The sequence below is a fragment of the Prionailurus viverrinus genome, chromosome D3, assembly GCF_022837055.1.
Source record: "Prionailurus viverrinus isolate Anna chromosome D3, UM_Priviv_1.0, whole genome shotgun sequence".
NCBI lineage: Eukaryota > Metazoa > Chordata > Mammalia > Carnivora > Felidae > Prionailurus > Prionailurus viverrinus.
This window is the reverse complement of record NC_062572.1, coordinates 32,178,582-32,191,239: the sequence shown is the minus strand read 5'-3', so window position 1 is coordinate 32,191,239 and position 12,658 is coordinate 32,178,582. Positions and strand designations below refer to the sequence as shown.

The 12,658-nt window shown below is 38.8% G+C and overlaps 1 protein-coding gene across 1 annotated transcript; it reads right to left on the bottom strand.

Moving 5' to 3' along the window:
* Positions 1-8,653: 8,653 nt before the first annotated feature.
* MC2R (melanocortin 2 receptor) lies at positions 8,654-9,547 on the bottom strand. Its single transcript, XM_047828667.1, has one exon. It carries the CDS (start codon positions 9,545-9,547, stop codon positions 8,654-8,656), a length of 894 nt encoding a protein of 297 aa, XP_047684623.1.
* Between the last annotated feature and the right edge of the window lie 3,111 nt (positions 9,548-12,658).

The following is a 12,658-nucleotide window of genomic DNA, read 5'->3' as shown; positions in this document are numbered from 1 at the left end:
GTAATGCCCTCTCTACAGCCCAATCAGACCCAGAGCCATCTCAAGTTGCTTTATACCCCTTTCCACATCTAAGCTTTGGGCATGTCTGTCCAATCTACCTCAAGACTGAATTCCTGCGCCTCCTACTCTCCATTAGTGATCCAGACCACCATCATCTCTTGCCCAAAGAACAAAAACAGTATCTAGATGATCCCTGCTTTGCGTTGTTTAATTCATGATCCACACAAGTGCCGGAGATGTTTCTAAAATGAAAACTTTTGTCATGCCACTCACTCCCTGGTTAAAATGTCTTCAGTTACATCCAATTACCCTTTAGATAAAACACAACTTTAAAATGGTTGGAAGGCTGTTGGTTATTACTCTGTCTTTTGCCTGCTGTACTTTGCCTCCACCTCTGTACTCTTTCTTCTAGTGTCCAAATTCTTTTAATCATGAACCCTTGTCAATAAAATACTGTTCTGTATGTTTTTTCCAGTTGTACATTTTGAGTATGTATTTGCTATGTACAAATCTTATTACGAATCCTATTTTACATCAGTAAAGCATAGCTCTTTAGATGTAATAGAAAACTCAGCAGATGTGCTAGTACTTCTGTACTCCTGGGTGGAGGGTGTCCTCCTCTTTGTGGAGACTTCTCTTGTGTCAATGTGGGGTTGCCTTTAGACCTCTGCATGTGATTTTTTTTTTTTTTGCCTGGGACACTTCTCCTAAACTTCATCTATTACTCCTGCTCACAGATAAATTTCGATATTTATTAAGCCATTAGGCACTAAAAAGTTATTATTGCTAAGAGGAAATGAGCCAACTTAAGCTCAGTAATTAAGAGTTATATTAATAATTTTTAAGTAGGTGTTAGATTTTGCTAGTACTGAGTACCAAAACATACAGTTACAAATACCTGACTTGAACTTCAGCCCTAATCTCATGTCATGTAAACCTGGAGGCTGGAAGTTTGGGTACTGCCAGGCAAAGTCTTTTTTGTGATATTGCTATTTCCAAGAGCCATGTTTGCTCTTTGCCCTGTCCTTCATCTCTTCCCTGGTGGTTATGGATAGTGTATGCTTTCACTGGGTATTTTCTAGGACCTTGCTCTAACTCAAAGCAGGTAAAAAGTTAGCTTCTGTACTGGTCCCTTGAGAAACTACCAGACACTGCAAAACACACAGCCTTAATTTTTGAGAACAAAGTCCACATTTCCCTCCAGCAGCAGCAAGCCACACAAGGAATGTGGGTCTTCATTTCCATGGTCACTAGCAAGTTGGAAGTTTGGGGATGGTAGGCAAGTAATAAAAATGCCACCATGGGGAGGTAGAATTGGATGAAGGTGGTCAAAAGGTGGAAAATTCCAGTTATGAGATAAATAATTACTGGGATGCAATGTACAACATAATGACTATAGTTAACACTGCTGATGTGGGAAACAAAGGCAAGCTGAGGACAAAGCACAAGCTAACAACCCTCACCTCTAACCCCAGATGGGATATGTGTGACATTCCTCAGGTACTTCTGGCTGTCCAAGAACAAAGAAAAAGGAAAAACAAATGGTTAACTGATACAGATCACAGTCATTCAGGATATGAGTCTCCATTAATTTACAACTGTGTTAATGATTTATAAGGAAAAACGCAATTTTATGAATAGCAAAATTTCCAGAAACCTATAGACTCAATTTCCTGAAGCCCTAACATTACCCTCCACTACATAGGATAGAAAATCTTTTATAATCAGTCACTCCTCACAACCCCAGTGCATCATGGGGTCCTGTCCCCATGCTTTAATAAAATCAACTTTTTGCACCAAAGATGTCTCAAGAACTCTTTCTTAGCTGTCGGCTCTGAACTTCAACACTACAAACCACATCACTGCTATATAGTATATTTGAAAGTTACTAAAAGAGTAAAAGAGTAAGTCCTAAAAGTTCTCATTACAAGGAAAGCAATTTTTTTTTTGTAATTATATGAGGTGATGGTTGTTAACAAAACTTATTGTGGTGATCATGTTACAATATATATGTCAAATCATTCTGTTGTACCTCTTGAACTTATACAGTGTTGCACATCAACCAAATGTCAATAAAACTGAAAAAAAGATGCCATATGTTTTCTTACAGAAATTTAGTTGCTTCTTTCTTTATTAAACACTTTCCTGGTTGCTGTGTTTGGTTAGATTCTAGAGTTCAGAAAATTTTATGTAGTCAGTTTTTGCTTCAGTGAAAAGACCAAATCTTGGAGCTCACTACTCCATTATTTCTGTGGTCTCACTTCTGCATTCTCTTTAAATTGTCCAGTTGTTGCACTTTAATCTCTATAATTTGCATTTAAAAATAATTTATATCTTTTTATTGATAGTCTGTTTTTGAAGTGACATTGCCATCATACTTTCTCTTCTTTAATCATAGTTTTCTTTAATTTTTTGAACATGTTTATAATAACTACTTTGGCATCTTTGTTAGACATCTGGTTGCTCTCACAGGCAGTTTCTATTGCCAGCTTTTCTCCCCCTGTCATATGGATCATACTTTCCTGTGTTTTTTGCATGTCTTGTAATTTTTTACTGGGAACTGGGCATTTTAGGTAATATAATGTAACAACTCTGGGTCCTGGTTCCCTTTTCCCCTTCTAGGGCTTGCTATTTTTAGTTGTCTATTTATTTGTTTAGTGACTGGCTGAATTATTTCACCCTGCAGTATGATGCAGTATTATGCCTCTGACATTCCCCTTGTTGCGGTTTTGGAGTGGTGGTGAGAGTCCAGAACTGATGACCAAAAAAGAATTCTTGAGATGTCGTTGGTGCAAAAAGGTGTTTTTATTAAAGCATCAGGACAGGATCTGTAGATAGAAAGCGCTACACTGAGGTTGTGAGGAATGACTGATTATAGAATATGGAGTTACAGGAGGTAAAGGCAATAAGGAAGTTTCCAAAAGAACTTTCATATTCTAAAGAGGACTCATAAGATACTGGAGGCCTTGTTATTGTCAAGCTAAGGTTGGTTTTCCCTCTAGCAAAGCATTAACATTAAGACAGTAGGGAGTTCTGGAGAAATGTCAACTCTGCCTGCTTCACGTATTTGTCAATGTGCTGCAGTTTATAAAGAAATTTAATTTTATTTACATTTTCTTCTTGCCTTTGTCCCCACATCACTATGGAGGAGGAGGGGTGATATTAGGGCTCCAGGAAACTGAATCTATAGTTTTCTGGAGATTGCCTTTTTTCTTATAAATCATTAACATAGTTGCAAAGGGATGAAGACTCATTTCCTGCATGACTGTGATCTCTATAGGTTAACCATTTGTTTTTCCCTTTCCTTTGTTCTTGGACAGTCTGGAGTGCCTTAGGAATATCATACATATCCCACCCAAGGGGGAATTTGTGGGGTGTCAGCTTGCCTTATGCTTCCTCATCACCCTCAGTAGATATAGTTTTGGGTTTGCCTTGGAATGATGATGGTTTGGACAGGGCTATTTGATGGCTCTTTCCCTGGCCATATCCAGCTGATAATCACCACTAATTGCTGACTCTGTTGTTTTCCACAATGTCCTGTGGCATAAATTGCTCCAAAAACTAATCTAACTAAATTTGGGATCGCTTATAGGGAAAGTTTCAAGGTCAGTGATTGAGATTTGTTCTGACCCTAAGAGGGCTCCCACTGCTGCCCCACTTCTTTCAGCAAACTTCCCAGCATATATACTCACCTATACCTTCAATGTATCTATTGTTCTCACAATTGCTTTTTGCCAAACCTCTACTGTTTTCAAGAGTACGGGAACTTATCCACACTATTGAAAATGAAGTCTGCTACTTTGAAAAGATATTAGGAGCTATTTGTTTTGGAGCCTACTTCTCCCCTCAGGCAAAATCCTTGAGCCAGTATCTCTGGAGGTGAGTGGGAATAATGGGGTCCTTCTTTCTGAGTGACATCCTCACTTTAGTGTTTAAGTGCCCGGTGAGGTGGAGCAGTAGGCTCAGGTGCTCCCACCTTGCCTGTCTTGGTGTAGAATGAGACAAAGTGAACAGTCACTATGCCATGATATGGCCATTTGTTTGTGTGTGAGGCATCATAATTACAGAGCTCTGGGGTAGGTGGCAGCCTGGAAGTTGACTTTTGACTCTGCCATGCACTGTTTTGATTTGGGTAAGTATATTCATTTTCCATAGCTGCATAATAAATTGCCACAAAATTAGTTTAAAACAACACACATTTGTTATCTTCCAGTTTCCATGCCTCATAAAACTGTACATGGCTTGGCTGGAAACTCTGCTCAGTATCTCACAAGGCTAAAACCAAGGCCTGAGCTGTGCTGCATTCTCATCTGATGCTGAAGGGCTGGTTCCAGACTCATGTGGCTGTCAGCAGCATTCAGGACTCAGAACTTCTGGTTTTTTGCCCAGCTCCCAGAGACTGCCTGTAATTCCTTACTACCTGAGGTTTTCCAAATGTCAGTTTACTCAAGCCAGCCTGTAGCAAGATGACGTTTTATATAATGTAATATAATCATGAGAGTGATGTCCCATCACATTTGCCACATTCTATGAGTTAGAAGCGAATCACAGTCCCAACTATACTCAAGGGACAGGGGTTATATGATGTGAAACACCAGGAGGCAAGGATCATGAAGATTACTTCAGAGTCTGCTGAATCAGAAGGTACTTAATATCTCAGAACCTCAGCTTATTCACTAGAAAGAAGAAGAAGAAGAAGAAGAAGAAGAAGAAGAAGAAGAAAGTGAAGGTATAATAGTACCTATTCTTAGGATTGTTGTGAGGACTAAGGCATGCAAAGCTTTTAGAATAATACCTGGTTTATTGTAATTGTTCAGTAGTACATAGGTACTGTTGTCACTGCTTTTAATTCCTAGATCTCCACACAGCCCAGGAAACATCAACTCTGACAATTGTTCATGATTTATTGATTTGACAGCTCTTAAACAGATGATCTGGGGGTGCTCTTTGGCTGCTCTCAGTCCCTTTCCATCCTCAGTCCAGTAAATGTGTGGATGAAAGAATGGGGTGTTTATTGAACTACCTACTCATATCTGTCCATGACTAAATGGGTGTCTTAGTCTTTGCAGGCTGCTATAACAAAATGTCATAGGCTGTGTAGCTTATGAACAACAGAAGTTTATTCCTCACAGTTCTGGAGGCTGGAAGTCTAAGATCAGGATGCCAGCATGGTCAGACTGGTTCACAGCTGATGACTTCTCTTGCTGTGTTCTCATATGGTAGAAAGGATGAAGGATCTCTCTGGGGTCTCTTTTATAAGGACACTAATCCCATTCATGAAGGCTTTACCTTCATGACCTAATCACTTTCCAAAGGCCCCACATCCAAATACCACCACCTTTGGGGTTTAGGTTTCAACTCTGAATTTTGAGGGAAAACAAACATTCAGACCATAACATAGTAATGGGAAAGTGAGGGAGAGGAAGAGGAAACTTCCCTCCTTTTTTACTATGTTATGGAACCAGGCTGGAATGCTGGTGGAAAAACCAAGTGGCACTCGGAGATCTTGGTGGGTTGGAGATTTATTTAACACCGGCGGGCTCAGAGGAGACTGTTTCTCCAAAGTCTGAGCCCGGACTGTAAGTGGAGAGGGTAACTTATAGCTGACAGCCTCCATATCTGTGGGGGTTTTTGCACACACAACAAACAAAGGAAGAAGAAACTGGAAGAGGGGTCTCTAAGCTAGACACACCAGAGTTTGTTTTAGTTCAATCAGCCATCTTTGGTGTACTTTATCCACTTCTCCAACAACTAGAGAGGGCTCAAAAGTACTATAGGAACTTAGAGAGTAAGTGAAACAAGTCAGAAAAAGAAAGACAAATACCATATGATTTCACTTATTGTGGAATCTAAAACAAGAAAACAAATGAACAAATAAACAAAAAACTAAACAGACTCTTAAATACAGAGAACAAACTGGTGGTAGTCAGAGGAGAGGTGGGAGGGTGAATGGACAAAATAGATAAAATAGCTTAAGAAGTCCAAACTTCCAGTTTTAAAATAAATATAAGTCACAGAGATGAAAAGTATACCATAGGGGATAGAGTCAATAATATTGTAGTAAGGTTGTATGGTGACATATGATGACCATATTTATCTTAGTGAGTGCTGAATAATGTATAGAATTGTCAAATCACTATATTGTACACCTGAAAATAATATAACATTTTATGTAAATTATACTTCTATATAAAAAACCTAAAAAATAAAAATAACATGAACAACAAAAAGAAAGGCAAAGAGATGAAAAAAAAGAGGACATCAAGTCTGCTATCGTACTTCATCCTTTATCTAATCTTAGCTGTCTGGTCCAAGGCTAGATTATCAATAAAACTGTACACATGCTTATGGCATCAGCAAAACAGTTTTAAAATGTGCTATTTTGATAAAAAAATTGAAGTGATCATCATGGGAAAAATCTGAGCCTTGTTGATCTTCCTTAACTCAGATGTGTGAGGCTTAATACTGCTTTTGTTTGAATGACATATGAAGGTACAGGTAGGGAACCACACTTTTTTCAGTAATTATTAGTATTAAAGACTTTGAACTGATTTGAATATAGCTAAGGACCTAAAATTGGAAATATCTTTGACTTGGCACTCAGTCTTTATTTTTGTTTTATACACTATTAGAATAACCTTCTTGATTTTGTTTCTCAGATTAAATGCAACAAATGAAAGGCAGTGAGAGGTGGAATTTCTAGGTGATTTCCTCTGACAACAGATGTGACAACTGACAGCTTGGGAGTGATGAGGGGATGGAAACAAATGCAGATTTCAACAAGCATGGCAGTTTGGGACCTTTTATGACAGGTGTTAAGTTACACTACTCACCCCAACAGCATCATAGAATAGCACAGCATCAAAGAAAGTTTACATTTTATTGAGAATACTCAATTTAATCACAGAAAAGATGTTTATACATCATTCTTCGGTGGAAATAACATTTAAAAATCATTTATAAGCTGTGCTTTAGATTTTATGAAAAATAAACTTACATGTACTTAAAAACTTAAATCCAGGTTAGCATCCATTAGAATAATATTGTGCATTTGGTGAGATGTAACCAAGGAAGGAACACAGAACACAGAAGGCAAGACATACTTTGGGTTCCATCTTCAATCTGTGATGTACACCGTGCCAGCTGCCATCTTCCCTTTACGTACTTCCTGCTTTGCTTCTTAAGTTCATGTGCTTACCCCCATCTGATGTCAAACCCACTACCAGACCAGCAGTCCTGTTTGTGGCTGGCTTCTTCTCTTGACAGCTCAAGGAAAATTCCCTTGAGGGTCAAGTATTTCCTCTTCCAGAAGACACAACCACTCTCATTGTGTTCCAAGCAGCCCTGCTCTGTGGATTAAAGACCTTACTTCTTTCCTATCATCATTCATCCCTTTAAGTTACTCTCCAACTTAGTGAGGATTTATGGTCAGAATTTGCTTCTTTTTTAAGCTTTATCTTTAACTATTAAAAATGGATGAACTTACCAATTTTTTTCTATACTGTCACTAGGGTGCCACTTTTCAATGTCTAGCATCTTTCCTGTGGCTGATGGTAGGATGAAGTTTTCCAGTGACTGGATCTGCCTCTTAGACTTATCTGTGGCAGGAGGTAAAATGTTTTTCATCAGTCTCTGGCTTGGGTCTCAATAATAGGGCTGTTCTTGAAGTGGTGTTTTGTTTTTGTTTCCCCCATAGTTCCAAAGAATAGTGAACACCCACACATGCACACACACACACACACACACACACACACACTCCAAAATATATATTGGGGCTTGGGGTCTCTTTTCCTTTACCCCTAATGTTCCAACAAATACAAAAAGACTGGTTATACTTTCTTCAAATAGTCACAATTTTCTTCTGGCCTTTGTTTCCATATAGGAAACAAGTGGATTAAATTTTTATTTCTTCCTCTGAAATTCATGCTTCTAAAGCATGAGGAGTTTTAACGAGGAAAGGACTTTAAGGCCAGTGGTACAGTGGTATACTACATGAGTAAAGAAGACTAACAGAGAAGGTTCCTTTATTATCGAAGACTCAAAGTTGCTTATTTGACATTTATAATTTATACCATGCCTGCTTCCAAAAAATTTGAGATGGCATACAGTAAAGCAGGCAGGCAGGAGGGAGGGAGGGAGGGAGGGAGGGAGGGAGGGAGGGAGAAAGGGAGAGCAGGGATTCTGTGTGGTAGTGCATGATAGGCAAATTCAACTGCAGTAATTTATTGGCATCTTTGACTTACAAAGATATTGCAGCTTGTGCCCTGAGTATTTTTCCTTGTACTTTAACTTCTAGAAATTGATTACAATGGTCTCCAGGCCAGAAAGGCCACCCCAGAAACAGACTTGATAGATAGCTATAGAAGAACAAGTTTTTGCCTTAGTGCAAAGCTCTCAAATTTGTACTACTGTCTGTGCTTTGTATTCTGTACCTTTTTTTAATATACTATTTTATCTCCTTAGTTATAAAAGTTGTACTTACAAGACTTCACATAGGGTTAAGCTATTACAAACACTAGTCTGTGGGATAATCCTCATGCACATTAGGGAAGGAAAGGACAGTTGGAAAGCATTAGCATTTGTTGGTATGTCATGATATTCTGTCCCTTGACAATATTATCTCCATGGCTTCTAAAATCAGGGACTAATAATTCTACCAGTACTTGCTACAGAGGATCATCTTTTTAAATGCATCCCTGAGCTCTTGGCTCCGGAAGGCATATATAAAGGGGTCAATGACTGCATTGCACATGATCAACATGCCATTCACCTGGAAGAGGGACATGTAGCAGGCACAGTAAGGGTTATTTGGGCAAAACGTCATTAACAGGATGTGAAGGACAAAGGGGGCCCAACAGAAGATGAAGACCCCAAGTAGGATGGTCAGTGTGATGGCCCCTTTCATGTTGGCTCTGGGAAGGGTCAAGATCTTCCTGGCATGGGACCGAGCAAGCAAAAACATGTGCACATAGAGGCACAGGATAAAGACCAACATCAGAGGAAATAGCGATGTGAAGGTGATCACTGTGGGGATGTGATGGGAGAAGATCACCATGGTAATGGCGCTGCCTGTGCAGCTCGCCCAGATGACCATCAGGACGACAATGGCACGGCGCATGGTCACAATGCTGTGGTACTGTAGAGCATGGAAGATTGTGAGGTAGCGGTCAACAGCTATCACAGACAGGCTGAAAATGGAGCCAAGGAGGGAGAGGATGAACAGGGAGTCGATGATGTCATCTGCTGTGGTTTCAAAATTACCACGAGGCTTGAGATAACCCATGTTTCTGAACATGATCAGGATATTTTCCAGGATCTTATATAGGCTGCCCAACATATCAGAAATGGCCAAGCTGCAAATGAAAAAGTACATGGGTGACTGAAGATTCTTATTCTTCATCACAGCCAGAAGGACCATCAGATTTTCCAAAACTCCGATGATGGATATTGTGAAAAATATCTCTTCTGGCAAAACCACATGAGGGCAGTCTGAATTATTTCTTGTTGTGTCATTGATGTTTTCATATAGATTGATAATATGCTTCATTTCTCCTGCTAGTGGTTAAGACAGGGGTGTTACTTGGACCAGACAGAAAACTTGACTGATTCTTCAGAATCTTTTCTTCTTTGGAGTACTTGTTGGAGGTACAAGGTAAAACCACCTGACCACCTAAAGAATATACAGCAACATTAGTTGCAAAATACTCTACAAAGTAAAAACTAAGTCACATTTTCTTTCAGAAAGCTCTATTGCTTCAACGAAATACGATGGTGTAGTAATTTTAAAAAAGCAATTTTCTGGACCCTCATATTAACTTCTCTATGAAAAAAATCTTTAGTGGAATTTTAAGCCCAGAGATAAAAATAATCATCCTTTGTCATCTGTCCTTTCCATTCCCCACCTTTATCATGAATCCAACTGTGTGTGAGAAAAATTAAAATAAGAAATAAGTTAAAAAAATGAAAGCCATGTGTAGAAACAGGAAAGCACATAACTACCCTTCTTTGATTTGGAGGTAGTGGCTGGATTCAATGAATTAATGAGATGTTTAGGTTCTTTCTATTCCACTGTTTGTCTTTCTGGGTCACTGACTGACCCTACAACTTATGGGGTAATGGCAAGAGTATTGATGTGTCATCCCCAAAACTGACTATGAAAATGTGTTATTACTTCCATTTCAAAGGTAGAACTCACAGGAGTGGTAGTTCTAGAGACTCCCAATATTTTCAAGGTGTTGGAATTGAATTATGACAGCAGAAGGGTTCAATTTCCCTTAATTAGAAAGGGCTGAGTAGATAGATAATAGTTGAATGATTTTGAGAAGTCTGCTTCTGGTGAGAGCTTGTGGAATTTTTACTGATTTAGTTTTCAGATAGTTGGACACAGGTAGTTTTATGAAATGTATAAAATTTGCTTTCGCCAAGATGATGGTTTTAAAAGTCACAGATTCTTTATACTTTTCCCCTCAAGAAGTGGAGCTTAATTCCCCTTCACCTGAGTATGTAGGAAGCCACCTGCCATATTGTAAGGTTGTCCTGGGGAAAGTAAATCTAGGAGTGTAGCATTTGATCAAAAGTCTGCAAGGCACACATTACTATATTACAGTAAGATTTCTCCTGGAAAGGAATTAATTTCCTTACAACGGACTGAAGTCATAGGTCATGTATTAAGGTGGAAGTTTATGAATTAGGTAAGTCAATGTTAAGAAAGATGTGGAGTGGCAGTTTGTAGCAACTGATAGGGTTCTGCCTAGGCTGATCAATTTGTCTCTGTTTGCCTAGGGCTGAGAGGCAAGTATCAGGCTTCTCCCTTAGCCCCAGGCAAACCAACATGATTAGTCACTCTAGTTCCACCTACTTAGGTCCAGGAAGTCTGTAAGTTGTCAGTGTGCACTCAAGTGTCCACACGTGTTCAGGAGGATGGGGTGAATAATGGTTAATTTTATGTGTCAACTTGACTGGGCCCTATATTAGGTCAAACATTATTCTTGGTGTGTCTGTGAAGGTGTTTTGGGGTGAGATTAACACTTCAATCAGTATATTGATTAAAGCAAGTTGCCTTCTCCACCAGGCCTAATTCAATCTGTTGAAGGGCTGAGTAGAATAAAAAGCCTCCAATGAGTGAGGGGGAGCTCCTTCTACCTGCTGCTGAGATGGGCGTTGGTCTTTTCCCACCTCTGGACACAAACAGGAACATCAGCTCTTGGGTCTTGAGGCTGCAGCCTTCCTGATGGAACTATACCATTGGCTCTCCTGGGCTTTCAGCGTGTGGACTGAAGATCTTGAAACTTCTCAGCATTGATAATAGTGTGAGCCTATTTCTTATAACTGATCCCTTCATATCATCTATCTATCTATCTATCTATCTATCATCTATCATCTACCTATTGTCTATCTATCTCTCTCTCTATCATCTACCTATTATCTATCTAGCTATCTATCATCATCATCATCATCATTATTATCTATTATCTATCTATCTATCTATCTATCATCTCTCTCTATCATCTACCTATCTATCATCTTCTGTTGGTTCTGGTTCTCTGGAGAACCAAATAATACAGGGCTCAAGACTGTCCAGCATGAACCACCTATGGAGATGCTGTCTGGAAAGAGATTCCTGTCTTCTACTTGAGTGAATTAAATGTGATCAGACTTGGTGTGTGTGTGTGTGTGTGTGTGTGTGTGTGTATTAAAGTGTTGTTGATATACAATATTATATTAGTCCCAGGTGTACAACATAGTGATTCAACATTTAGATACATTCAGAGCAATTACCACAATAAATATAGCTGTTGTACAAGGTTGTTACATATTACTGAGTGTATTACCTATGCTGTACATCATATCCTCATGTTTTGTTTATTTTATGATTGAAAGTTTGTACCTTTTAGTCTCTTTTCCCTATTTTACCCCTCTTCCTCTTCTTCTCTGTCAACCACCAAATTATTCTCTGTACCTGTTTTGTTTTGTCTGTTTTTTAGATTCTACATATAAGTGAAATCATACAGTATTTGTCTTTCTTGTCTTGTTTAACATAATGCCCTCTATGTCCATCCATTTTGTTACAGATATCAAGATTTCATTCTTTTTTATGGCTGAGCAATATTCATGTGTGTTTGTGTGTGTGCATGTGTGTGCACATGCACCACATTTTTATCCATTGATCTATTGATGGACACTTAGATTGCTTTCATATCTTGGCTATTGTAAATAATGCTGCAATGAACATATGAACGTAGGGACGCATGGATCTTTTCAAATTACTGTTTTCATTTTCTTCATACAAATACTGAGAGTGGAATTGCTTGATCATATGGTAATACTATTTTTAATTTTTTGAGGAAACTCCATAATGCTTTCCATAGTGGCTGCATCATTTTGTATTCCCATCCACAGTTCAGGAGGGTTCCTTTTTCTTCACATCCTTGCTAACATTTGTTGTTTCTTGTCTTTTTGACACGGCCATTCTGTGAGATGTGAGATGATATTTCATTGTGGTTTTGATTTGCATTTTTCTGATGATTAGTGATGTTGAACACCTTTTCATGTGTCTGTTGACCACCTGTATGTCTTCTTTGGAAAAATGTCTATTCAGGTCTTGTGCCTACTTTTTAATTGGATTGTTTGCTTTTTCATATTGAGTTACGTGAATTCT

Bases quoted from the DNA above. Each gene is read 5' to 3' on its own strand.
- MC2R (XM_047828667.1), bottom strand. From the start codon at position 9,547: ATGAAGCATATTATCAATCTATATGAAAACATCAATGACACAACAAGA.